The 27193-nt window shown below is 52.6% G+C and overlaps 4 protein-coding genes across 7 annotated transcripts; 1 reads left to right on the forward strand and 3 right to left on the reverse strand.

Annotated features, from left to right (window-relative positions):
• The first annotated feature begins 3578 nt into the window (after window positions 1–3578).
• On the forward strand, window positions 3579–8772 carry Acadvl (acyl-CoA dehydrogenase very long chain). Its single transcript, XM_038324814.2, has 20 exons — window positions 3579–3738; window positions 3806–3869; window positions 4141–4206; window positions 4295–4367; window positions 4448–4512; window positions 4603–4737; window positions 5339–5483; window positions 5623–5752; window positions 5845–5970; window positions 6243–6441; window positions 6632–6736; window positions 7164–7250; window positions 7336–7398; window positions 7515–7616; window positions 7691–7788; window positions 7874–7946; window positions 8022–8094; window positions 8192–8264; window positions 8359–8434; window positions 8508–8772. Exons 1-20 carry the CDS (start codon window positions 3677–3679, stop codon window positions 8643–8645), a joined length of 1953 nt encoding a protein of 650 aa, XP_038180742.1. The 5' UTR covers window positions 3579–3676; the 3' UTR covers window positions 8646–8772.
• Window positions 8773–8943: 171 nt separating this feature from the next.
• On the reverse strand, window positions 8944–18437 carry Dvl2 (dishevelled segment polarity protein 2). Of its 2 annotated transcripts, none has more exons than XM_038324811.2 (15): window positions 18011–18437; window positions 14196–14265; window positions 13778–13923; window positions 13545–13642; window positions 13291–13426; window positions 13042–13132; window positions 12858–12927; window positions 12632–12771; window positions 12473–12549; window positions 11627–11694; window positions 11217–11345; window positions 11014–11145; window positions 10710–10889; window positions 10059–10277; window positions 8944–9924 (listed from the first exon to the last, which is right to left on the reverse strand). In XM_038324811.2, the coding sequence occupies exons 1-15, from the start codon at window positions 18202–18204 to the stop codon at window positions 9476–9478; spliced, it is 2199 nt and encodes a 732-aa protein (XP_038180739.1). In that variant the 5' UTR covers window positions 18205–18437; the 3' UTR covers window positions 8944–9475. The 2 variants fall into 2 exon arrangements, with proteins under 2 accessions (XP_038180739.1, XP_038180738.1); XM_038324810.2 differs by having other exon boundaries at window positions 13533–13642.
• A 620-nt stretch (window positions 18438–19057) lies between these two features.
• Window positions 19058–23178, reverse strand: Phf23 (PHD finger protein 23). Of its 3 annotated transcripts, none has more exons than XM_038326831.1 (5): window positions 22966–23178; window positions 21411–21442; window positions 21199–21291; window positions 19907–20540; window positions 19058–19799 (listed from the first exon to the last, which is right to left on the reverse strand). In XM_038326831.1, the coding sequence occupies exons 1-5, from the start codon at window positions 22997–22999 to the stop codon at window positions 19585–19587; spliced, it is 1008 nt and encodes a 335-aa protein (XP_038182759.1). In that variant the 5' UTR covers window positions 23000–23178; the 3' UTR covers window positions 19058–19584. The 3 variants fall into 3 exon arrangements, with proteins under 3 accessions (XP_038182759.1, XP_038182758.1, XP_038182760.1); XM_038326830.1 differs by having other exon boundaries at window positions 19907–20741; XM_038326832.1 differs by lacking the exon at window positions 22966–23178 and adding an exon at window positions 21822–22005.
• Window positions 23179–24243: 1065 nt separating this feature from the next.
• On the reverse strand, window positions 24244–27087 carry LOC119811658 (GABA type A receptor-associated protein). Its single transcript, XM_038325557.2, has 4 exons — window positions 26870–27087; window positions 26248–26326; window positions 25994–26112; window positions 24244–24709 (listed from the first exon to the last, which is right to left on the reverse strand). The coding sequence occupies exons 1-4, from the start codon at window positions 26957–26959 to the stop codon at window positions 24629–24631; spliced, it is 369 nt and encodes a 122-aa protein (XP_038181485.1). The 5' UTR covers window positions 26960–27087; the 3' UTR covers window positions 24244–24628.
• Between the last annotated feature and the right edge of the window lie 106 nt (window positions 27088–27193).

Here is a 27193-nt window from a genome sequence, read left to right on the forward strand (position 1 = left end):
GGGGTGAGAGGGGAAAGAGAAGGTTGGAGAAGAGAAGGATAGAGGAGCGTGGAAGGGAGGGGGGACCCTAAAAGGGGCTCCCAAGTGGAAGGGAGGGGGCTTGAGGAGCACACCCCGATTCTCAGGAGGGGCAGGGGCACCGGGGGCTGGCAGCCCCGGACTTCTGGGGCTGGGGCATGAGCTGGGGTGGGGGAGGGGAACTGGATTTCGGGAAGCCCCGGGATAAGCAGGGGTCTTGCCGAACGGCCAGGGGCTAGGGGCCGTGGCGGGGGAGTGGGGTGGGGGGGGTTGGAGATGGCAGCGGCCGATGAAGCCGCGGAGCCGAGGAGGGAAGGGGAGAGAGGAGGAGAGAGGAAGCAGGGGGAGGGAGGGAGGGAGCTTGGAGCCAGAATGGGGGGGTGCCTTGGCAGTGTTAACTCCTTCACTGCTGGCAGGAGCCCGGATAATGGGAAAGGAGATAGAAGCAGGAGCAGAGAGGCCCTACGGCAAACATGGAGACCCAGCTAGCCTCGGTGAAGACAGCAAAGACAAGGAGGATGGATTTCATTTCTTAAAAGGAAACAGCCCACAGCTGGGATGGGAGCATCCCTGGAGGGAGGCCACAACATGGGGTAGGGTCTGAGGGAGGGGCTGGCAGCAGGGAATCCTGCGGGCCTAGTTCTCCCCTAGGAGTCACAGGAAGTCTGAAAAGTAATTATGGCCTGGACTCTCTGGTGCTGAAACTAGGGCAATCCAACAAAGGGGAGAAGGAGAAAGGGGTACAGGGCTGGTTGACAGCAGAAAGAGCACTCCCAGTAGCCCCAGTCCCTCAGGCAGTACTCAGGGTTTTGTTGCCAAGGCCATAAGTCTCAGTTTAATATTTTAGTAAGGAATCTGTGTGTTCCTTCCTGCTCAGTCAGGAAGCCAGGCACCCACCTTCACCCCCTTACCTGGCCCTCAGAGATGGAAGCCTCATAATAGTCCAGAATGTCTGTTACAGGAATAGAACTAAGTCACCTCCCACATCCCAGGCCTCTCTGGCCACCCCTGCTACCCATGGCTTCTGTTTGGCAAGACAAGCTCCTCTAGTTAGGCTGATGGATGCTGACATGGGGGGCACAGAGGGACGACTCTACAGAAGCTACAGCTTGGACCAGGTGTCCTGCAGGCTTCTATCCCGTCCAGAACCTGGGACACTTGCCCTCAGAGGCCCAGGCCAGCCCTTTCCACCATGACCCCTCAGAACCCTGGAATTACTCACCCAGCAAGGCCTGGAAGAGGTCACTGTGCAGCACTGTAAGGAGAGGAGGTGCCCACCGCAATAGTGGGGGTGCCAAGAGCCAGAGGGCTGACCTGGGAGCTGGTGAGAGGCGAGTGACAAAGGATTGAGGCCAAGCCACTTACACACGTAGTCATCTAAGGAGTCCCCAGCCTTGGTCCTCTCACTCCAGACCCCATAGTGAGACCCGGGCCCCCATCACAGATCCAGATCTCCCCTCCAAAGACCCGTTTTTCACCTCTTGGTCTCTGGGACATCTCTCTCTTCTCTTGCTTTAATCTCCCTAATCCAACCAGATTTTCCCTAAGCAGTTGCAGCTCCTAAAGTAGGCAAGCAGACCTTGGTGTCATTCTGCCACGGGACCCCAGGTGCCACTTTGCAGCACATAGTGTGCACCCCAAAAGCTAGTATAATTTAGCTACTCTCCTGAAAAGTGGGAAAGAGGGATTTCTCTAAGGCAGTTCCAGCATTACAAAAGAGTTAAATTGAGCCCAGCTCTTTCTCGTCCCAGGCCTGACCACAGTGAGAAGTATGAAAAGAGGGGTATACAAGGGTCAGTGACATGGCTCACTGGGAAAAGGGACTTGCTGCCAAGCCTGACATCAGAGACCCACAGAAAGGTGGAGAGAAGTGACATTAAAAGCTGTCTTGTGAGTTGTGCTTGTGTGAGCACACACACATAAACAACTGACTAGTATTTGTGAGAGCACACACACACACACATAAACAACCGACTAGTGCTTGTGAGAGCACACACACATAAACAACTGACTAGTATTTGTGAGAGCACACACACACATAAACAACCGACTAGTGCTTGTGTGAGCACACACACATATAAACAACCTTTGGAGTGCTTGTGAGAGCACACACACATAAACAACCGACGAGTGCTTGTGAGAGTGCACTCACATAAACAAATACACTTTTAACTGAGGCTTAGGAGAGTGATGGCTCAGCAATTAAGAGCATTAGTTGCTGAGCCAGGTGGTGGCGGCACACATATAGTCCCAGCACTTGGTGAAGCAGAGGCAGACAGATCTCAGTGAGTTCAAGGCCAGTCTGGTCTACAAAATGAGTTCCAGGACAGCCAGGACTATCACACAGGAAAACCCTGTCCGGAAAAACAGAAAAGCAAAGCAAACAAAGAACGTTTGTTGCTCTTGCAGAGGACCTGGGTTCAGTTTCTAGCACCCACACACATGGTGGCACACAACTATCTGTAACTCCAGTTGCAGAAAATCCATTGTCCTCTTCTGACCTCTGTAGGCATCAGGGAGACATGTCATGTGTATATATACATGCTGGCAAAGTACTCATATACATCAAGTTTAAAATAATACAATAAGTCTTTTAAAAATTATAAAGAAATGTGCCAGGTGGTAGTGGCATCCACCTTTAATCTCAGCACTTGGCAGAGGCAGGTGGATCTCTGTGAGTTCGAGGCTAGCCTAATCTTCAGAATGAGTTCAAGGATAGCCAGGACTTCACAGAAAAACCTTGTCTTGGAAAAAGAAAGGAAGGAAAAAAAGAAGGAAAGAAGAAAGAAAGGAAGGTAGGCAGGCACATTGTTCTTCCAGAGGACCTGAGCTATGTTCCCAGCACCCATGTAGGAGACTCACAACTGCCTGTAACTCCAGCTCCAGAGGACCCATTGCCTCTGGCCTCTACAGACACTACGCTCATGTGTACATACCTATATACAAACACAACAAACACACAGAGACACGTAATTAAAATCCTTTTTTTTAAAGGAGTATAAGTTTCTTGTTATTTGGAGTTTTTACTTAAAAAAACAAACAAAAGTCTCTGAGGCTTCAAATTCACGGTGATCCTCCTGGCTGCACCTCTCCGGGAGTCCATGAAAGAGACCAGAGGCTTCTACTGTGCGCTTTGTGCTTTTAGAGGTTTTGAAGTGGTGAAACCTCCTAGATCTCAGAATTTGCTTAGAGCACACCCCAGCTTGCATCTGCTACCCCATCCCCCTCTTTATTTGTTGGAGACATTTTCCAAACAATCCATGCCTCTGCACCTGACATACACCTTCCATCCTTTTTCTCTCCCTCTAAGAAGTCCTCCCTCCCGTCTACCTCCATCCCCCTGGCTGTAGTCACTTAAACTCCTCCCCCTTCCGCCCATCTTATCTCAGTCCTTTTTAGCAGACTAGACTTTAGTTCAGACCTGAGGCACTAAAGAGTTTAAGAAAACGGATCCCTGGAAGATCTTTTACTCTAGGTCACTCAGAATACAAGGACCAGGTGCACGCCAGAACTTCAGCTCCCACCATACATCGGGGCCGGAAAGACCACGCCCCCAGCGCAGTGCATTATGGAGCATGAGTCAGGGCCCAGACTTAATCTTTAGCCAGGCTGGACGTAAGGAGAGGTCAGCGGTCAAGGCTTCTGGGGCAGCTTGGAGATGCAGTCGGCTTGGATGAGCCCGAGTGTGGGGCGGCAGCTGCTGCGGCTGGGAACCCGAAGGTCTGTATATGGCAGGGGGACAGCGGGTCTGGAAACCAGGGCAGGACTGAACCTCGACTCCTTACAGTTCGCTTCTGGGACAGCACCGGCCCACTTCTGCCCAGCGACTTTATGCCAGTGAAGCCGCTCAGGTAAGTGACGGATGAAGGAAAAGGGCATAGAAGTGGGAGTTGTATGCTTTCACTAGCCTGCGACCAACAGGGGTCTCTGTCTTCATCCCAGTCACCTGGCTGGTGAAAACTCTGGCACCGAAAGTAGGGGAAAGGGCAAGCCAGGGTGCCCTAGTGAGAAAGTAGGGGAAAAGACACTTGATCGCACAGTTCCCAGAGCCAGCGCTTCCCGGTGTTCCCCGCGGCACACCCATCTCGAGCCTTTTAACTGCTCTTCCTTCTCTTTCCCCAGGCGGTTCTGGACAAGCCAGGAACCCTCTCCTCCGATGCTTCCACCAGAGAAAAACCAGCCAAGGCAGTAAGTGACCCGGAAATTGGATTGACCCCTATAAGCCAGGAGTAGACCCACCCCAACCAGCCCCCTGAAACGTTTCTTCCCTGCCCAGGAATCCAAGTCCTTTGCAGTGGGAATCTTCAAAGGCCAGCTCACCACCGATCAGGTGTTCCCATACCCATCTGGTAAGCAAAGGGTAGTCAGAGGCAGTGTAGGCAGGGCAGCCTCCCTACCTGACTGGCCTGTTTGCTTTCCCACTCTGCAGTGCTCAATGAAGAACAGACACAGTTTCTCAAAGAGCTGGTGGGACCAGTGGGCCGGTTCTTTGAGGTAAGCAATGAATGGGGCACGCCCCTCTCGGGATAGGCAGATGTTAAACTTAAAGGAGCCTCTGAATGTGGGGTCCTATTCCTTGCCCAGGAAGTGAATGACCCTGCCAAGAATGACTCCTTGGAGCAGGTGGAAGAGAAGACTTTGCAGGGTCTCAAGGAACTGGGGGCATTTGGTCTGCAAGTACCCAGTGAGCTGGGTGGTTTGGGCCTCAGCAATACCCAGGTAAGAGGACTCTCCCCCCTTGTTAACTAACAGCCCAGTCAGCTTCCTCACCACCAGGGCCACGCACAGCCAGGGATGCCTGTCTGCCTGCTGTTTCTCAGCTATGCGGACATCCTTCCCCTGAAAACACCATCTATTTGCAGCCCACTAGGACCAAGGTCCTAACCCTGAACCTAAGTCTTTAGGGACTGTGTGGCAACAGGGTAGTGGGCAATATTCCCACCAAGGCCAGGGGCAGTTGGGCATAGCAGTGCATGCCTTTAATCCCAGCACGCTGCAGGCAGAGGCAAGAGTACCTCTTGAGTCTAGGGCCAGGCTGGCCAGGGCTACATAGTGAGACTGTCTCAGGAAACAAGATCTAGGCCCTTTGGTGTCCCTGCTCTTGTTTCCTCAGGAAAGGGTGGTGCATGCTAGGTGAGCACTCTACCACTGAGCTTACACCACCAGTCCTCCCCAGGCCTTTTAGGGTCCCACTTTACTCTGACATGCTCACCCTAGAGATGACCCAGGCCAGCCGCTGCACTGCCCCACTGCCTCTACTCTCCTGTTGAGGCCCAGTTCAGTGTAGCTCGTTACCATCCGACACCCTCTTCCCCTCCAGTATGCTCGTTTGGCAGAGATCGTGGGCATGTATGACCTTGGTGTTAGCGTTACCCTGGGAGCTCATCAGAGCATCGGTTTCAAAGGCATCTTGCTCTTTGGCACAAAGGCCCAGAAAGAAAAATACCTCCCCAAAGTGGCATCTGGTAAGGCAACCTTAGGAGGCCTAGGGGTAAGAAGTGTGAGTGGCTTGTGGTGTCACAAGGAACTGCCTGGGGATAGTATGGGAGGGACACAACTTTGATGGTCAGCAGGATTTCAGGTAAACCTGTTCCTCCCCAACAGGGGAAGCTGTGGCTGCTTTCTGCCTAACTGAGCCCTCGAGTGGGTCGGATGCAGCCTCCATTCGAACCTCAGCTGTACCCAGCCCCTGTGGGAAATATTATACTCTCAATGGAACCAAGATTTGGATCAGGCAATCTTCCATTTCTCTTCATCCCTTCAGCCCAATCTCCTGACCTCGCTGCTCTGAGCCATACCACTTACTGATCGCCTCCTTTTCCACAGTAATGGGGGCATCGCGGATGTTTTCACTGTCTTTGCCAAGACACCGATTAAAGATGCAGCCACAGGGGCCGTGAAAGAGAAGATCACAGCTTTTGTGGTGGAAAGAAGCTTTGGAGGTGTTACCCAGTGAGTGAGCGTGGGGAAGTTAGAATCAAGGGGACAGTGTTGGGCTCTAAAAAGCAAATGGTTGTTACAGGTCACACTGGGGCATGTACAGGAGCCAAAGGAAGTGGGCAGTTTGTTTCCTTGGGGGTACACAGGGTAACAGGACATAGCCAGACCTCCGTAACCCTAGGACACATAGGCAGTACCCTGTATCCTCTCTACATCCTGGGGAGTTCCTCCCGGATCATAAGGCAACCTATTCACACCTCAACTTTCCTGCCCTGCCTTTTCAGTGGGCTCCCTGAAAAGAAGATGGGTATCAAAGCATCCAACACAGCAGAAGTGTACTTTGATGGAGTGAAGGTGCCAGCAGAGAACGTGCTAGGAGAGGTGGGAGGTGGCTTCAAGGTTGCTGTGAATATCCTCAACAATGGAAGATTTGGGATGGCTGCAACCCTAGCAGGCACCATGAAGGCCATCATTGCCAAAGCGGTAAGCCCTGTAAGCCCTGTCTCTGTCCCTAGCTAGCCTAAAGGAATCACTGTGCATGAGCCCCTGCTATCTTGTAGGCACTCCCTCTGTCAGAGCAACACACACTCACTCACCCAGATCTAAGTTAAGGTTCCAGTCCCCACCCCAGTGGAGACTGCACAACCATGAGTGGGGTACACATGCCTTTCAGGTTGATCATGCTACTAACCGTACCCAGTTTGGGGACAAAATTCACAACTATGGGATGATCCAGGAGAAGCTGGCTCGGATGGCAATTCTGCAGTATGTGACTGAGGTAAGGGCTTCCTGTCCCCCTCCCCCTGGAGCCCTATGGCTTTCTTCACAGTTGGGTCAGACTACAACCCCCAGCAGCACCTGGGGCAGTGGGTCTCCAGCTTTACACCAATGCCCTAGGGGATGCGAGGAGGCATAGTCAGTTCAGCTTCTGAAGGAGTGATGCTGCTCGGCTAAGTGCTTCCTGGACGCTTTCCCAGAGACTAATTCTAGCCCATCCCTTTAAAAATCTGAGGCCTGGAGCTGGGTTCACCAACCCAGAGGACCACCTACTGGATGTGTCTGACCTGACCAGGGGTTAGAGAAAGTGAATGCGAGGACTGTGGGGGAGCAGAGCGGAGCTGGTCTTGCAGACTGGAGTGTGAACCATCCTGCCTGATGCAGCCCTTTCCTGTTTTCTTCCCCACGCTCCAACCACGCCCCCTCAGTCCATGGCTTACATGCTGAGTGCCAACATGGACCAGGGATTCACAGACTTCCAGATAGAGGCCGCCATCAGCAAAATCTTTGGCTCGGTGAGGACCAGGGCATGATGGAAGGGCAGAGTTCAGTTCAGGAGTTCGGCTCCAAAACCAAACTCCTCTGGTTCTGTGTCCCTAGGAGGCAGCCTGGAAAGTGACGGATGAGTGCATCCAGATAATGGGGGGCATGGGCTTCATGAAGGTACGGAGTGTGCATCCAGATAACCGGGGGCATGGGCTTCATGACGTTATGGAGTACTCCTCAGCACGGTCATCCTACCGAGTGGACAGAGGTTTATATATCTTCCCCTGCACTAGGAACCTGGAGTAGAACGTGTGCTCCGAGATATTCGAATCTTCCGGATCTTTGAAGGGACAAATGACATTCTTCGACTGTTTGTGGCTCTGCAGGGCTGTATGGTAAGAAGGGAGAGTAAGGGAGGGGAAGCATGAAAGACACTGAGTCCTGACCTTGGGACCTTCCTCCCCGACAGGACAAAGGAAAGGAACTCTCTGGGCTGGGCAATGCCCTAAAGAACCCTCTTGGGAATGTTGGCCTCCTGATAGGAGAAGCGGGCAAACAGCTGAGGCGGTGAGCCAGGGCACAGGGTCAGGGGAAGACAATATGGTATACACCAACTAACCAGCCACTCACTCACTCTTCCATTTTTCTCCAGGCGGACAGGAATTGGCAGTGGTTTGAGTCTGTCAGGGGTTGTCCACCCTGAGTTAAGTCGCAGTGGCGAACTGGTGAGTGGCCCTTAGAGCAGAACCTGCAGTAAGGGGCTGCCTGCTTTTTCTGAGCTGTGACTCTTGTCTCTGCAGACAGTACAGGCTCTGGAGGAATTTGCCACTGTAGTGGAGGCCAAGCTGATAAAGCACAAAAAAGCAATTGTCAGTAAGTGAGCTCTGCAACCCCCTTACCTCCTGCCAATTCCCTCCCTCCTTCCCTCTCTCCCTCCCATTACTAACCCCCACCCTCATCTACCTGACAGACGAACAGTTCCTGCTGCACCGGCTGGCAGATGGGGCCATTGACCTCTATGCCATGGTGGTAGTTCTCTCCAGGTAAGAGGGCAGAGCGGGAAGCTTGGGAGCTTTGAGCCTCAGAGTAGCTGGGCCAGCACCATCAGGATTATCTTAACCTCCTGTTTCCTTACAGAGCCTCGAGATCCCTGAGTGAGGGCCACCCCGAAGCACAGCATGAGAAAATGCTCTGTGACAGCTGGTGTTTTGAGGTGAGCCTTGGAACTACCCGGCACAGTTGGGGAATTGAGACAGAGGCCTGACCCTCTCCTTCCCTCTCCCCAGGCTGCAGCACGGATCCGAGAAAATATGGCTAACCTGCAATCCAGCCCTCAGCAGCAGCTCTTCCGTAACTTCAAAAGCATCTCCAAGGCTATGGTGGAGAGTGGTGGCGTGGTCACCAGCAACCCACTTCGGATCTGACTCCTCCCCGTCAGGACCTACCACTTAAGTTATGTGCCTTCTCTTATGCCAAACACGGGGCCAACTTCTGTGTGTCCTCTGGCGTACTTACGGCCTTAAGAACAATAAACTTTCTAATAAGCCACCACCCTCAGCTGCTGCATCTCACCGATCCCTCCTCTCCACAGCCTGCTTCCCTCCCAACTTTCTAGCAAGCCACCCTCTGCTGCTGGACCTGACTGGTCCCTCCTTGTGTCTCCCTCGGGTTCCTCTTCTGCACTGCCTGCTTCCCAAAGAAAGGAGCCAGAGGCTTTGGGAATTGGCCTCTATTGCTTTATTTTGTATTTTATACAAGTGACTAAAATAAATAGAGTAACAAAGGCAGCTACACAGTCCCCAAGTACACCACCAGCTTTCTTGGACTGCTGTCTAGGGTACCCAGCCCCACTTCCTCTTCCCAGGGTACCACTAACCACCACCCACCCTTCAGGTGACAGTTAACTAGGCAATTGGAGGTGGTGGTCATATTCTGGGGTTAGTAGGGACCCAGGAAATTTCATATGAAGGGATTCTTCATATAAAAGAAATGTCTATAAAAAAAATACTCCCCAAAATATAAGAAAGTCTATTTTAACCCCCAAAAAGGCTTATAAAAAATAAAGCTACAAATAACCAAAGGTCCTAATTACCCCCGAGGAAGGGGAAGGACCAGGCACTGCTGGTGAGAGTCACAGTGGCAAAAACCTTGTGGTAGGTACAAAGCACCAGGATGAACCCAGGCACTACAAGGAGCACCAAACTGAAATTTGACAGGCCAAGGGCACAGACCCAATGTGGTCTCAAGGTGGGCCCTACATAACATCTACAAAAAATTCACTGGGGTTGCCCATGGCCATGTGGAAGCTCTGACGGCTAGCTGTCAGTTCTGGGGGCACAGAGCCCAGGTCTCTGACTGGAGGAGCACCAGGGGGCTGCACTGCAGTAGAGACAGGGGGAGGGGGTGGGGGCATCATGACAACCATCATGGGATTATAGGGGAGGGCCATGCCAGGGGGAGGGCCATAGGGATGGAGCCCTGGGAGGGCTCGGAGATTAGGAGTACCACCTGTTGAGCCCCTGGATGGTGGGGGGGCCCCATCACCAGTCCCACCAGGCTCCCCACCCCGCCGAAGGCTGCCTCCACGGCTGGACAGCTCGGACTCACTGCCACTGCCAGACTTGGACTCAGGGGCCCGCTCCTCAGGCCTCCCTGTGCGCCCGGCCCCCCCATCACTTCTTGTTGACCCACTGCTCCGGCTCCCTGTTGGTTGGAAGGGGGGAGGGAACGGGGTAAGTGAAGCTCAGCACAGAGCCCTCTAGATTCCCCCAGCCCCTGCTCTTGCCTCTCCTCCGAGTCCCCTCTACTAGCTGTACTGGTATGTGAGGGTGACTTACCTTCACTGTGCTGGCTGCTGGCACTGCCTCCACCATAAGTATAAGATGAAAGCTCGTGGTAGGGTGGAGGCTGTGGGCTGTAGGGGTGTGGGGCTGGATACTGGTAGGAGAAAGTAGGCAGCAGGGGCCAGGGGGTAGCTCCAGGAAGAGGAGCCAGGGTATCCTGGTCTGAAGCCCCACTGGAGCCATCATTGTCATTCAGAGACAGGTTAACTAGGTCTGGAACAAAAAGGAAGAGAGGTCCCTGTTTTAAGAGGCTAGGATTTCTGGGAGCAGACAGAAACCGGCAACCATTTCTCCAGAGCCACTCACAATGCGAAGGGCACAGAGCTCATGATGGCCTGGAAACAGGAAACAATGCTACTATGAGGGCAGAGACACAGCCAGGGTCACCATCACTAACCCAATATACTTCTGTGTGACTCGGAAGGCATTCTTCCCCTCGGGAATACTGCTCTGCAACTGGTACCTGGTTTGTTCAGCAGTATACGGATACCCATCAGCCCCATGGTTGGCCACCACAAGGCCAAGTGCCGATACACGGTACCTTAATACCCTGGGGGCCCTGGCTAGTTTCTGGACCAGGTTTAGGGCTGGACTGAAGAACAAGGCAGGACAACCTGCTGTCCCACATCAGGGCAGGTGACTTACAACTCTCACAGCCACCACTGAGGTCTCCGAAGACATAATAGCACTGCTCAGAAAAAGTTATCTTGTTGACAGTATGTCGGATGAGTCCAGCCTTCAACAGCCCGCTGGCATACTTTCTGGCCTCCCGGCGCTCAGGAAAACCTTCCACATGATGGTACAGCCAGTCTACCACATCTGAGCCTGAGATCAGCCACAGTGGGAGAAGTCAGATTCTCCTCTCAACGTCTACCCTCCCCTCGTGCTGCTCCCAGCCTTGGCCTCTTCCTCCCCTTTCCATGCCACCTTGCTCAGGGCCTGGGAATACCTAGAAAGGCATTTGGGATGGTGATCTTGAGCCACATGCGGTCCCGGACTTCTAGCCCAGACTCTGGGGCTGCCATGGCCTTGGTCACAGAGGCCATGTCCATGTGGATGGAGAGACCCCGGCTTTCACAGCCTAACAGGAGACAACAGAGAACTGAGAAAGGTCCCCTCAAACAGGGAGGTGGGGAGGGGCTCAAGACTCACCATCAGGCAGGGAGGAGCCGGATGTGATAGTGCTCATAGACGAAGAGCCTGGGTAAGCAGGGAAGGTGCCAGTCAATGCAGCGGAGTGCGACACCCAGGCAGCAGGATCAATTGGCTGGATGGGCTCATCTGGAACAAAAATAATCACCAAGATTATCACTACTCAGTCCTAGAAAACAAGCCCCGTATACTCCATTAAGAATCCTGTTGCACCCCTCCCTTGGCCCTCCTGAACCCATTCTCTGTAATTTGGAAGCCCAGCCTCATCTTCTGGCCCTTCTAATTTCTTTTTGTTCTTGATTGTTCGAGGCAGGATTTCATTCTGTAGCCCAGGCCGGCCTGGAACTCACTATGTATTCCAGGCTCCCCAGATCTCTTTAACTTCAGACCCCCACCTGAGCATCACTTACTTCGGGGGAGGGTGAAGTAAGCCTGGGGAGAGGGATCCCAACACTTGGCCACGGTCAGCACGATGGGGCTGTGGGAAAGAGAAGGCCAGTCAAGCAAGTAGAGGGGAAAGACCTCAAGAGGCCCAAGGCCCGATACAAGGATTAAGACACAGAGAACCTGGCTGGAGCAAGTGAGAGTGGGGGTTCCACAGTGAGGATGACTCACCAATATGGTGAGTTAAAATCACACTGCTGATTGAAACAGGGAGTACACACTGTACAATTCATTCACAGGAAGCGTGACACAGGTAACACTGAACCATCGTGTTCCAGGATTCGGGCATGGGGGGAAAACCATCAACAGTTTTCTTGACCAAAGAAGTCAAGAGTAATTACCATAGTGAGAAGGGTGGCGTGGGAAGGGATGTGCAGTGGGTGGGCTTTCTGAGGTACTCACATTTGGTTCATGATTTAGGCTGGAGAGACATGTACAGCCACTTCGATTTGTTATTTTGTTTTTGGTTGTTTTTTTTTTGTTGTTGTTTTTTGTTTTTGTTTTTGTTTTTGAGACAGGGTCTCACTATGTAGACGTACCTGGCTGGTCTGGAACTTCCTATGTATACCAGGCTGGCTTCATAACCAGAGAGCCACCTGTCTCTGTCTCAAAGGTGCTATAATTAAAAGTGTGTGTCACTATGCCTGGCCTCATTTCTTTTTTAAATTGCAAAACAAAGGTGAAAGGGCTTTAAAACAAAAGGCCTAAGGACCGGCACCCACACGGGCTCACCCTGGTTTATGCACAGAGGACCGGCACCCACAGACTCACCCTGGTTTGTACATAATATCCCTCAGCACCCACAGACTCACCCTGGCTTGTGCACAATATCCCTCAGCACCCGCACGGCATCGTCATTGCTCATGTTCTCAAAGTTCATGTCATTCACCTGGAAGGGAGGAGCGGCGGCTCAGAGGCAGCGTGGGAGAGTGACAGCCTTTCCCAAGCCCACAGCCAATCGGTCAGCATACCTGCAAAAGCATGTCTCCAGGCTCGATACGGCCATCAGCAGCCACAGCGCCCCCCTTCATGATGGAGCCAATGTAGATGCCTCCATCACCCCGCTCATTACTCTGGCCCACAATGGAGATGCCCAGGAAGTTGTACTTCTCTGTGGAGGGAGCCCACATGAGGGGACTAAGGTCCAGAAACCCTGGAGACCCTCTCCTCCCCTCCTCTCATGGGGACCTTCCATACCCATGTTGAGTGTGACTGTGATGATGTTGAGGGACATTGTGGAGTCGGTGACACTGCTGAAGGATGAGGTCTGTGACGGAAGACAAGGAAGAGGTGAACGCTCTTCATCAACAGAGACGAGCCCTAAGCCTCTTGTCAAAGGACCAGCTAAACTAAGGCCCGCTTCTCCCAAAAGAACCCTCACCCTTTCCATGCGTGGTGGCCGCTGCTTCCTCCGCCTTCGGTGGCGCTTGAGGAGGCGGGAGGCACTGCTCTGCTCGGTGGAGCTGCTGAATCTGATACAGTTGAGAAGCAGGGCATGCGGAGGTGGAAGTGGTCAGGGGGCCACATGGAATAACAAGACTAACGGGACGGAGCGGGGAGCAGGGGCAGGGATGGGGAGGGAGGGTGATGGAGGAAGCTCTGGGCAGAGACAGAGACATGTGAAACACACCTGCTCATGGTGTCATCCTCATCGGAGTCTCCTAGGCTGGTGCTCTCCAGCTCACTGGTCATGAGAGTAGAGGAACTCTCGTACCCAGCCAGGTGGCGCTCCAGCCTTGAGGTGCCACTGGGCCTGTGGCCACCAGCTATGTATAAATGAGAACTTCAGGACCAGGCCTCCTACTCCTCGTGCTGAGGTTTGCCTCCCCTCCCAGGTCCCCGTCTACCCTGCCTCCAGGGCTGTCCCCTCACCGCCATGCTCACTGCTGTCTCTCCTTCGAGGTCGTTCTCGTCTCAGCGACACAACAGACTCAGTTTCTGTCTCAGGCTCTAGATTTTCATGGCTGCTGGATACATTAGGGCTACATAGGTAGAGACAGTTTCCAAACAACATCAGCAGGGCAGAGCACCGAATCCTCAGCCTCCCCTCTTCAAGGGCGTGGGCTGGAGGCCATCTTCACTTCCCTCCCCTGGACTCAAGAATGTAAAGGACTCACTGGAAGGATGGCGGCCTTGAGTCCCCAATGCCACTGGTCCTTTCTGGAGGCAAAGGAGGTAATGGCGGAGGTGGAGGGACCAGTTCTGTCCGAGACTCATGGGCTGGGGGAGCCATCTCAGGCTGGGGGTTATCTGATGACACTAGCTAAAGGGGGCAAGAAGACATGGCTCTACTGGGTAGCTGTTTAAGTGGCAAGACTACGGGAAATGGGCAGAAAGAGGCCAAGGTCTCAGAAGCCTGGGAGAACAACCCAGAAAAGAAGTAACCAGTATGGGAGGCTATAGAAAGAGAAGGCTGAGGAATGTCCACTACTTCTACGAGGAGAGACGTGGGCAGCCAGGGCCCCCATGACTGGACAGAGGGGGAGGCTGTAGGAAGACTGAGGTTGGAAGCAGCGTGGTAATGCCTCCACTTACCCAGGAGACAACCCTTCCATTGAAGCATGGGAGGCGCGCATTGTCATCTGAAATCTCTTCCTTCACCACCCTGTGGAGAGAGGAGCGGTCAGGAAGATGCCAGGTGTGGTGCTCACACCTTCAACTCTAACACGTGGGAGGCAGAGGTAGGAGGGGCTCAAGGAACTTGAAGCCAGCCAGGGTTACATAGAGAGACCCTGTCTCCAACAAAACAAAACAAATAAAAATCCAGAAGCAGTAGCAGCAAGCAGCAGCACTTGGGAGGCAGAGTAGGCAGATCCAAGGCCAGCCTGGTCTACACAGTGAATTCCAGGGCAGCCAGGGCTACAGAAAAACCCTGTCTTGAAAACTGAGAGCACAAACAACATATATATATATATATATATATATATATATATATATATATATATATATATAGAGAGAGAGAGAGAGAGAGAGAGAGAGAGACAAGTACCCCCCAAATCTCATTCCAAGTCTCTCCCAATCTCCATTCTATCCAAGCATGTTGACTCTGGCTAGCACCCTGTATGTTTTTTAATGCGCATGTCCGTGTGAATGACTGTCACTGACGTGAGTGTGTGAGGGCACCTGCAGAGGACAGAGACGGCATTAGGCCCCCAGAGCTGGACTCACTGGTAGTCTGAGCTACTATTTGGGTGCTAGAAACTGAACTCAGGTCCTCTAAAAGAGGACCAAGCCATCTCTCCAGACCCAATCCTCTGCCTTTTTTGGGGGGGAAGGGGGCGGGGGGTCCTCATTTTGTACCCTAGGATGGCCTGGAATTCACTATATAAATCAGGGTGCAGATTGGCCTCAAACTCACAGAGACCTGCCTGCCTCTGCCTCCTGGGACTACAGGCGTCACCATGACTGTCACCCACTACCATGGGGCCTGGCTCCTATGCTTCTACAATGAAATTATTTATTTTCACATGTAAATAAACTCCAGCCACTTTCCTGATCTTACTCCACCCTCAGCCCCAGCTCATCCTTAGAGATCCAATGCTCCTCCAAAGACTTCTTCCCATTTGATCCAAACCTCGAAGTACCACTCCATAGGCCTTCTGGGACAGTCCTCCAGTGCTCCAAATATCTAACTTAGGAGCTTTGCTAACCTTATCTCCATTCTACACATCTGTCCCATAAAATGCTCTGGTCCCTGTGTAATTCTCTGCTGTGCAATTCTCTCTAATTCACATCCAGAGACTGTCCAGATGTGTGGCCTTTGCTGGGTAAAAACACCCTTCATGCAACCATAATACTCCACACTAGGAAAGCTCCCACAGAGAGGGGAAGCTAGGCTTCCCATTTCCCGGCTGCCTCATCTCATTAAGCAATCTGCTCAGCCTGAAAAACCCTGAAGCCCAGCCTTGAAGGCCAGCCTCCCACAGGTTCCTGCAGCGGACTAGACTTGTTCCTTCTCAATACCCACAAGAAATCATTAGCACCCATTCATTCAACATGTGCCCTGGGTGTGCAGCACCAGCCTCGACACTTAGTAAGCATTAGCAAGTAAACGGTGACAAAGTATGAGACATGAGGCCTGCTTTCACAGACACACACCCTCACCTTCAAACTACAACTTCTTGTCCGGGGGCTGGAGAGCTGGCTCAGTTGGCTCTTGCAGAAGACCCAGGTTTGGTTCCCAGCACCCACATAGTAGCTCCGTAACTCCAGTTCCGAGATCTGACCGTCTTTTCTAATGTTCACAGGCACCAGGCATGCACATGGTGCACACACACACACACACACATGCGTGCGGGCAAAACATTCATATATATAAAAGTAAACAAAACGGTCTAAAAATTAAAGATAATGAAACCTCTTGGCCGATTAACCCTAGCCTAATACGCTCTGGGGCCTTGGGTATATTATGTATATGTCTCATATACCCGCTGTCAAGATGACAGAGCCCAGTCCCCACTGGTCTGCTCAGTGTGTACAACTCTTCCCAAGATAACCCGAACCTCAGCAGGGCCCAGTCTCCTGCAAGGCAGGCAATTTCGTATCACTATAATCTAGTCTACGAACTAGTTAGCCTCAGTACTAAATGAATTTACCATGTGCTGTGCACCTAAATTAAGCATTTTACACTATGATTATCATCAATCCACAGATGAAGAAATCAAAGCACAAAAGCTAAATAAATTGTCTGAAATTATAATGCAAAATGAAGAACCTTGACTTAAATCCAAGACAACCCCCTAGACAGTATCACTTTGCCCATGTCGAACAATCTTTAGCAAGAGTCCAGTTTGTTCCATTCCAGTTGATGGGGAATATGCTCCAACCAAAGACTTCACAGGCAAGGGAGTCTCTCCCCAAGCCAGGCCATAGATAACCTTTTCCTCCCTGTACCCTGTTATCATTGCTGATGCCAACTCAGGGTATCTGACCCTAATGCACTCTACCTTCCAACCCTGAGCCCAAGGACACACAGAAGGTTCAGTCCCAAGAGCGACAAAGTAAAAGGCTGCCTTAGCATCCTCATCCAGCCCAGAATCACCCAAGATGTCCCAAATTACTCCAGAACCCAATCTATTCTACCAAAGCCCCAGGGTCTCCATGCATACAGCTGTCTGGACTGGCACCACCAGCCTATTTGTACCTATCTCCCCGCTTTGTAACAATAAACCCAGGTCTAGGCCAGGTATAGTGCCGCACATCTCTGGTCCTAGAACTCAGGATACAGAAGTAGAGCAAAGGCCGCTACAGGTTCAAGGTGGGCCTGTTTTACATTGTGAGTTCTAGGTAGTTTTAGTGACAGAACGAAATCCTGTCTAAGCAGTTAAGAGCACTGACTGCTCTTCCAAAGGACTGGAGTGCAATTCCCAACACCTACATAGTGGCTCACAAATATAACTCCAGTTCCAAGAGACCCTATGCCATCTTCTGGTTTCTGTGGGCACTGCATGCTTGTGGTACAAATAAGCACCCATACAAAACACCCATACACATAAAATATCTTAAAAAAAAAAAAAAAAAAAAAAAAAAACAAACCTCCAATTTCCTCCCCTGCCCCAATCAGGGGACGGGGGTAAGGGAGGAAGGTCAAGCCCTAAGAGAAAATAAGAAGACCCCAGTAGAGTCCATAATGGTGCAAACTTTGCCAGAGAAATCTACTTCTAAATAGCCTAAGATATAGAGACCTCTCTTCATTATTACAGATTACACCGTCCCAAAATAATAATACTACGGGACCTAATTAATAAGCCAGGATAGCCTAAATTGTCTAACGATAGCCCAATCTACATAATGACTCGGCATGCCCAGCATATTGGCTCACACCTGTTAATTCGAGCTCTCAAGGCTGAAGCAGGAACTCTATTAGCTCGAAATCAGCCTAGGATACAAAGAATAAGGCCCTGTCTCATAACAAAAGAACAAATCAAAACGAGCAAATAAACAAAAAGCTACAGAATATTCCTATATAATTCTCGTGCAGACGTCTGAGAACACACCAAACTACCAAAAGATAAATGAATCTGAAATCAGCACATCCTAGACTATCTTCAAGCATCGCCTCTTAGCCTTTTGGCTAAAATCAAGTGGAGAGAATGGTCAAACAAACCAGTGTGCCCCATTATTCCAACCAAATTTCCTTGCCTTTGGTTTACTATAGTCTAGTCCGTTCTTCTCAAGCTCTCTGTGTTCAACCTTGTCCGTCTTGGGATGGGCGATCTACCCTAGCATAGCACAATATGCTAGGTTCCACTACAGGCCAGAAAAATTCCAAGGCAGACCTATCCCCCTCAATATCGTCCAATCCATTCCAGCACACCCATCGTCCTTCCCAGTCTAGGCCTCGCGCTTACCCAAAATCCTGATCCATAGACTTGAAAAAGTACTTAGCGCCCGCGGGCCGCTGCAAAACGCTCTTGAAATCGCCGAGGGTGATGCGCTCTGCCGGGACAGGAATCTTCACCAGGTAGGGAGTCTCTTCCTCATCCAGATGGTAAATCACCTTCGTCTCGCCTACACCACCGCCCCCCGCGCCGCTGCCCGCCATGGTCTCGCTCGCGCGCTCCCGGGCTCAGCCGCCCACCCAACGGGACTAGGCGCCCCCGCCGCGCCTGCGCACACCCGCAAACTGACGTGCTAGCGCCGACAGGGCAGGGCCAGTGTGAGAGACGCGCCCAAAGAGGACGGCGTGGAGCAGCGGGGTGATAGCTTAGAGCCGTAGAGCAAGACCCAAAGCTCGGGACCTCAAAGCCGATGTCCACCACCAGCAGCACCACCGCCACCAACGTCGCGAACACTGTCGAGGTCCCCGCCCACCTCTCCCCATGCCACGTGACACAAGCCCGCCCACTTTGCGCAGCCAACCATCCTTCACGTGATTTCCTTGTGTCACGTTACTATAAGCTCCTCCTAGACCCTCACGTGATCGCTGCCTTGAGCAACGGTCTTCGGCCCTAAATGTCTCCGCCCCCAAGCGTGCACCCCGCCCCACACCAAGTACTATGGCCAACCCGGCTTCAGCTCCTAGAATGCTGACGAGGGGCTCCCACTTGGCTTTACCCATCCCAAGCCCAGAGCTCAAAGCACCTCAGGCGCAACTATGGGGGATGAGGGGGCGGATTATCGGTAAAGCGAGAATTGCAAACCAACTTGGTCCCCTAGGGTGGCTTCTGGCTTGAGAAAAACTGGGAGCTAGTCCAAGATTTGACTTTGGGTGAGGGAGGATGATGTGGGGCTTTAACTTCATGTAGTTAAGCCAGCCTTAGCCCCTAAATCTTGTCTCCATCTCCCAAATTGTGCGATTACAGTCCTGGACCCTAAGGGTGGGTTTCAGCCCCAACTCCAGTAAGACAACTGCCAGGTTTTCCCAAGACCCCCCTGCCCAAACAGGACAACGAGGATTGTAAAACACAAGAGCCCACTCTGCTTTATTTACAACACGCTGGCTGTTTGTACAGCAGCCAGCCAATATTATTAAAAACGAGGCTAGTGATAATTGACACCTTTTGCTTTCCTCCCCCACTCCACCAGGTATGGTACTCCGCCTTTGAACAACCACCATGCTCAAACATGGGAGTCCAAAAATTAAAAATACAACCGGTGTGGAAGAAAGAACGGGAGTGGGAGAGAGGAAACCATGAGGGAGTGCTGTATTTACACTACAGCTTATAGACAACTATCCCGTTACAGCCCAGTCTTGAGCCCGGCCCTGAACGTGTAAAGGGTGGCAGGTTCACCGGACGGATTTTGTCTATAAACCCAGCCTCCCCTGACCCAACTGTAATGGGTCTAATTCAAGTTCATGGAGCAGGAAGGACAGAGAAGACACTCAAATAAGTCTTCCTCGGGAATTCCAGCCTTGAAGAGGCTGAAGACTCTGAGGCTCAGTTCCCAAGTAATGTCAAAGTTCCAGCCTCAAAGAGTGATGTCAGGGTTCTCCCGATTTGGGAAGAGCCCCTAACCGCCGGGCCTCTGGCCGAAGTTCCTTGCATTTCTGGCAATAAAAGAAGTCAGGAACGTTGGTCTTTTTAATCTTGGCGCAGGAGAGGTGGATCCATGTCCCACACAGGCTGCACTCAATCATAGGCCGCCCAGCAAAGGGCTTTCTGCAGTAACATGTGATCAGATCCCACGAGTCATCACCTAGAAAAACAAAGTTTGTTTAGTGTTTGGCTTTAAGGCTCAGCTCATCATGTCCCCCAAACCCATCATCCCTGCTCCCCACCCTGGGCAGTTTTAAACGTTCTCACCTGATTCCACCATGATGTCCTCATCCATGACCCGCATCTCGCCTTCACTGGAGCTGGCATCTCCATCTTGGCTTGTTTCTGTGCTGCCCACCTCCTTGCCTTCACTGTCAGTAGGGGGAGCACCTTCAGGGTGCACTGTAACAGGGGGCCTGGGGGCTTCAGGGGGAGCTGGGAGCACAGGGACTGGGACTTCACCACCCACCACTGCTGTCATCTCTTCTTCATCCTCCTCCTCTTCCTCCTCCTCTTCCTCTTCAGAGTCTGTATCACTGGGAGGTGCCCTAGGAGGGCCAGGAGGTGGGAGTCTATCCCCACGATCTGCCTTTTTCAACTTCCGCTTCTTGCTCTTCTTGATTCGAGACCGTTTTTCCCCATCCCCAGGAGCCGGTCGAGGCCTCCGAAGCACCCCAAAGCCAGCCCCACCGCCTGGTCCCAGCTTTCTGTTCTTTCGGTCCTTCTTTCGAGGCTGAGAAAGGTCCCCCTGGGAAAGTGGCACCGGGGTGAGAGCAGCAGGGGACCGGGAGGTATGTGTCAGGGATGTGGGAGACAGTGGAGATGCCACTTTGGGCCCATCCAGATCAAACAGAGAGTCCTTGAGCTTCATCTTCTCCAGCAGAGTGGCGCTGTCAGGGGCCTGCAGACGAGAGAAAGTGGACCTTGGGGGTCCTGGCTGGGTAGGACCCGCTTGAGCTGCCCTCCTCTTGGATGACTTTGCTTTCTTAACAAAAGTCTGGATAGTCCGAAGGTCCGAGGGGGCCGAGTCCCAGCCATCACTGTCCGCTGCACTCTCGCCTCGCAATGGAGAGCTAGAGCCAGAAGCTGGCCAATCGCTTTCCTTAGAAGGAGGAAGAGACCAGGATCAGCAGGAGTCTAGTGACAGCTCAGCCCTGCCACATAGCCAGCAGGAAAACCAGGAACTAGACATGTCCCTACCCCAAACCTTCACCCCAGTCTTCAGCAGTATCTCCCCAGGGCTCCTGCCTGGAGCCGGATCCGTAACCCTTAGACAGGTTCTCTATCTCATTTGCTCGTATACCTTCCTCCTTCCAACTTACCGGGAACTTTCCATTAACAACAACACAAAAGACCACTGAAAAAAATCATGACCAATGCTCCAAACTTTTATAAGTGATGTTGAAGCCAGCTATTGCCACGGCTCCACCCCTCCACCCTAGCTTTCTCACCACAGCCCTAAAAGCTTCCAATTTTCTCAGTCTTACATATTATTACAGCAGGATCTTCCTATAAAGTAGCTCACTCTGATTCAAGTCAGCCACTTTTCCATTTCCTACCTCTTTACTAGGAGGGATGTAACCCGCGTAAGCCAAGACAAAACTGCAGAATTTGTTGAAATCCTCAATTGTTCTCCGCCGTTTCTCCGGTGGCTAAAAGACAGGAAACATGGATCAAATGGAAGCCAGGCACGAATGTTATAGGGCCATTCCCAAAATCTCAGCCCCCAAATTGTCAAGCAGTCACTAGTCAAAAGTACGGGACAGCTCACCTGAGTCTCTGGCTTAAGAGTCGGAGGTGGATCTGTGAAATCAATAAAAGCTGAGTCAAGGCACTAGGAAAGAGACCGAAATCCTCCACCTAAACCTCGGCGGTCTCAACCTAATCCCACCGACTGACTGTTAGATCGCCAGGCCAAGCCAGCCAGCCCCCAGCTGTGCCGGACCCGCCCCTGCTCCCCCTTCCGCCCCAAGGGGCGGAGCCTGGGCGCGGCGCCCTCACCGACCTCGCTATAGCGCTCCCCTTCCCCCAACCAGAGGCCCAGCGCCCCGCCCCCTCCCAGCCTCTCCAGTCAACTCGGCTCTCTTGGCGCCCCACCCCGCCATACCGCTCCCGGGGCGAGACCAGGCCACCGCCCGCCCCCGTCCTTCACACGCGCCCGCCCGGAGCCCGGAGTTCCTACCCGGCCGCGCTCCACTGCCCTGGGCCCTGCACGCCGGCCGGCCGCTCGCCCCAGGGGCCAGGATGACCACGCTTAACTGCTCCCCGCCCTCCGGCCCCTTCTACTCGAACACGAGGCCGGGCGCGCCCCTTACCCCCACCCAAAACACGCGCGGGCACACACTCCCAACACTACTTCGCGTCCGGGACGGGCAGAGAGCTGCAGCCCGGACTCAGCCCCACCTGCCCCCCCACCGCCGCGCTCCCCACAATTTCGCTGTCCCTCCGCCCCCATCCGGGGCTTTGGCCCCTCCCCGTCTCGAGCTCTTCGGGCTCCCCGCCGGGCCCCCGGGCCCAGTTCCGAGCTTCTCCGGCCGCCCCCCTCCCGCCCCCGTACTCAGCGAGTCCCTAGGCCGGGCCCCAAACTCTAGCCCCCGGTCCCCATCCAGGCACTCCACAGCAGCCCCCCAAGCCGCCGCTGCCCCCTAAGACGCTCCACAACTCGCAAGCTCCTGCCCTAGCCGACCAACCCCCCCCCACCGCGCAAGTTGCCGGTCTTAACCCCCCCACACCTCGCCCCGCCGCCCCTACAAGTACCGGGCTAGGCTCGCTTCCCAGTTATCTGGCCCCACAACTACCCCGGAGTACCGGGCTCTACCGGAGACAATACCCAGACCCTCTCTGCTCCCCATAACTACCTGCCCACCCCTCTAACAATCACCAGCCTATCTCTGGCGGCAACTACTAGGCGCTCAAGCGCCACCGTCACAAACTCCCCCACCTCGGCCAACTACCGGGCCCCTCACTCAACCCTCGCGGAGCTCTCTCAACTACTCTCCGGCAACCGGATTCCCCCAGCCTCCCTGCTTCGGAGCGCTAACCAGTCCGAGGCCTCTTCAGCCTCCAGCCCCCGAAGCTAGGCTGCCAGCGCCTATCCCCGGACACCCCACCACAGCCATCCACACCGTGCCTGATGTCTAACTATCTCGACCCAGTCTCCCACTTCTCTTTCTCCAAGCTCCCTCAACTCGTCGCTCTCCCACCTCAAGAGCCAGGCCCCCGACTCCTTTTCCCGCACTCCCCCGCTGGGTGCCGGGGCTCGACCTCCAACTTTGCCAAATGAATTCTCACCCTCTCCCTGCCCTCTGTGCCTATAGAGCGCTTACCTTCGGGACTGGGCTCCGCCATGGCTTCCAGCATCGCCCCCTCCCCTCCACCCGGTCCGGCGACCCCCTCCTCTAAGCCGGGATTCCCGGTGCTGCCTTGAGTGCTCCCTGTTCCTACTGCCTCGCTCCACCGAAGTGTCCGCCTTGGCGCGGTTGAGACTTCAGTCCGCTACCGCCACCTCCCTCTACCACTGCCTCCCGCACTCCCGGACCGGGCCCCCTCCCCCCGCACCGCCGGCCGCCTGCTCCCTCCTCCTCCTCCTCTCGCCTCCCTCCCTTCTCCCCCTCCCCTCCGGCTCCGCCGCGCGGCGCACCAAGGGATTTGTAGTCTGCGCAGGGGCAGCGGAAAGGGGAGTATAAGATCCTCCGGAACTTCAGTTCCCAGTAAACCACGGATTGGCGCAGGCGCAATAGATAGCTTCCCCCCCCAACCAGGGGAGTGGTGGGGCGATCCAGAGCCCGAGACGTACAGCGGAAAAGTGCGCACTGACTCCCGGGAAGTGTAGGCTGGGCGGGACCAAGAAAGTAGAGGAAGAAGGGATTAGAACTCTCGGCCACCATACTGCCTCATTTTGTACCTTTTTATCCCTCAGGGAACCGCCCCACTTCCGGCCAAGAAGACATGAATGCTGGGAGATGAAGTTCTCCTAGTGATAATGGCACCCTTCTCCCAGTATTTGCTTCTCTCAAATTTCACTTTACAGGATCCCCCACACAGGCACAAACTCTGCAAGTGGAGCCGGGCGGTTGTGGCGCACGCCTTTAATTCCAACACTCGGGAAGCAGAGGCAGACGGATCTCTGTGAGTTCGAGACCAGCCTGGTCTACAAGAGTGAGTTCCAGGACAGGCTCTAAAGCCACAGAGAAACCGTCTCGAAAAACCCAAAAAAAAAAAACTCTGCAAGTGACAGCCGGTGAAAGACAGTCCTCTCACCCCCCTCCCAAACATGAACATCCTTTCTCTGTAGTAACAAATTTGGATATGCATACCCTAAAAGTGATCCTTCCAAACTTTCTCCATAAGAACCCACAGTGAACACCATCACCACTTTGTTTACATCGCAAGCCAATATACACACATATAAATCAAAGTTTCATGCGATAATGCTTACATTATTTCACTCATTAAAGAAAGCCCAGCTTTTTTCAGAGGGAAATACCAACATCAAAAAGTGTTTCTATTTCTCTGACTTATACCCCATTTCTTCTGCTTTCCCACCACTGAAGTTCCTGACACTTGAAACAAACAGGAGGTGGAATGACACAGGGCAAATTCAGTTCAGCTCGGTGGTTTCTTCTTTATTGATGTGCCTCCTACCTCCCCCGACAATGTTAATCCCTTCCATCTACCCCCCCAAAAAGAAGGTACTGAAAGGAAGGGAGCCTGCTTGGGCAGTTAGAAAGGGAATAGAAACCAAAACAATCAACGGATGTGACAGAGATTGACAATCAAGAAGTCTAAAGCAGAGTGGGAATGAGGGCGAACAAGGGGAAAGAAAGGAGATGTAAGGAGACTGTGTCTACCACTACCCTCCTGCTGTGAGGGACAGAAGAAACAGCCTCAAACATTAAGTGCAGGTCCTGAAGAAGGAGATGGTGTTTTCGCCTGAAGGAGGAAGGCGATGTCAGGGAAGGAGCCACCTCTCCGTGTAGAATGGCCCCCTCAGGGACAGCAGCTCTGCAGGCCGTAGACACTCTCATCGCTGTAGGCGATGTAGAGAAAGAAGTCTTCCTCGTGGTGCTCCTGCAATGAGACACGGAAAAGGTGCAATGGCAACTTGGATTTCGTACCCAAGATATTCATTCCTCAAGGCTCATTCTTTTAGCCAGGTGGTGGTGGTACACACCCTTAGGCCCAGCACTCAGAAGGGGGCAGAGGCAAGCGGATCTCTGTGAGTTCAAGGCCAGCCTGGTCTACAGAGTGGAAGTGTGAGTTTCAGGACAGGCTCTAAAGACCAAGAAACCCTGTCTTGAAAAACCAAAACCAAAACAAACAACAAAAAAATCATTCCTTTAAGCATGGCCTGGTAATTCCGGCAACTGGAAAGGAATGGCAGTTAAAAGCATCTGAGGCTACTTAAGAAACTGATTCAAAATACACTTGAGGTTATAAGGTACTAAATGTAGTTCCTAGGACAAAAATAAAAGAAGAACCATTCACTCGTATTTTCTGTCGCTCCTTTCAAAAAGGCTGCCCTCAGATTCACTATGTAGCCAGGTGGTTTCCAAGTCCAATGCTTGTTTTATTTTATTTTTGGGGTATATGTGTGTGCGTGTATTTGTCTGGGCTCTCTGGAGTTTTCATTTAATCTCATAGTGAGATAAGGTCTCACTATGTAGCTCTGGCTGGCCTCAAACTCCCTACATAGACCACGATGATCTCAAACTTACAGCGCTCTACCAGCTTCTACTTCCAGAGTGCTGAGATTGAAGGTGTGCTTGATTACACCCCACTTTCGGTGGTCTTATATGGTTTGTTTTCAGACAGGATCTCGATTTGTTTCTGACTGATCAAGATAGCTTCAGAGATCACTACTCTCTGCCTCTTAAGTAAAGGGTTAAAATTGTGTGCATGGAGTGAGACAGGCTCCTGCCTCCTGAGGACTTCAAAGATTTAAAATGTGTACCATGGCACATCTGTTATTCAGAGTGGGACCTCAACCAGGTGTGGTGCCGCACCCCTTTAATCCCAGCAATCCAGAGGCAGAGGCAGGCAGAACTGAGTTCAAGGCCAGTCTGGTTTACACAGCAAGTTCCCAGGACAGACAGAGTTACACAAAGAAACCCTTTCTCAAAACAAAAGATCTCAAACTGTTCTGACATCTTGGATGAGGGAAAGAGACTTGGGTTGGAGGGTTCCCAATCAAAACAGCTACTCTAACTGCTATTCGAATCCCAGCTACCCAGGACTACACTGACATTTTAAAGCTAGCAAGCCAGCTAGTACAGAGAACTGCTGACCTCTACTTTCTTCTATTCAAGCTGTCCAGACCTGCTCTCCAAACACTCCTATTCCAAGGTACTATACCTGGTATAGCTGACCCATCGTGGCACTGGTGGGGGGAATGACATTGTTGACAAAGAAAAACAAGGCATCCTCAGCACGGAGATGAATTCGCTTCCGGATCAAGAAGTAGAATTGACCCACTGCCAAAAACAGGAGATGCAAGAAAGTCACTGCGGTCATCAGCCCTTCCAGAAAGCAGCTGTCAGGTGAAACCTCCTTCCAGAGAGGTTATTCCCACCCACAGAAGGAACCTGCATCTGGGGGCTCGTTCCCACCTGTAAGATCTGAAGGCACCAGGTATTTTTTTTTGTCCAAATCTCCTATCCGAGCTTTGGGGGCTTTTTCCACTATCACCTGATGAAAGGAAGTTAAGAATGAGAAGACACAAAATACACAGCTATATCGATGAAGAACGCAAGATATGATATAGTCCCTATACAGAGATGTACTTCAATCTCATTTCTCTTTATCCTAACATACGTGATGCACGCAGCATTGAGTCCAGAGATCCTGGCCTCGCTGACTTACCTAAATATTGAGTATTGATCACAGAATGGCACATCACAATAACTATTTTCATCAGAGAAACCGGATTACTAGTTTCGGTCAAACTCTACCTTAAATCTAGGTAACTGAAAGGATGACCATGGTTGTCAAGCTCCCCAAGGCCTCCATTCTGACAAATGCCAAGGTCTCTCCCTCTCTCTTCCTGTCCACATCTCAGTCCCAGCTCTACTTCTACAAGCTTCTCGTCCCTGGTACCGAAAACAACAGTTTCAGACCTCTAACCCTACAACAGGGTGGAGCCTGATCTCCGCTTTCCCAGACTCAAGCCTATCTTGTGGAGACAGCGTCAGCACCCTAAGCCTCGGCCCTGTTCCTGGATCCTGTCCTTACCGGGACCCGGTCTGGGTATTTCTTTCGGATTTTCTCGCCCTCAGAGCGGCGCTTCTCGAACGGATGCTCCTCTTTGTACACGAACTTCATTCTCCCGAGAACCGGGCTGGACCGAGCTGGGCTGAGGAAACCCAGGGGGGGGGGGCCGGGACAGGGGGCGGCGGCGGAGGTGGCGACGGCTTCGACGAACAGACTCAGCGGAGCGATCCACGCATTTGCGCCACTTCCCTATTCACCAACCCCGCCCCCCCCCCCAACCATCGGAGCGGCCCCGCCTGCTGAAATACGCCACTAGCTCAACTTGCTAACGCCGCTGGCGTAGCG

The sequence above is a fragment of the Arvicola amphibius genome, chromosome 4 (genome assembly GCF_903992535.2).
Source record: "Arvicola amphibius chromosome 4, mArvAmp1.2, whole genome shotgun sequence".
NCBI lineage: Eukaryota > Metazoa > Chordata > Mammalia > Rodentia > Cricetidae > Arvicola > Arvicola amphibius.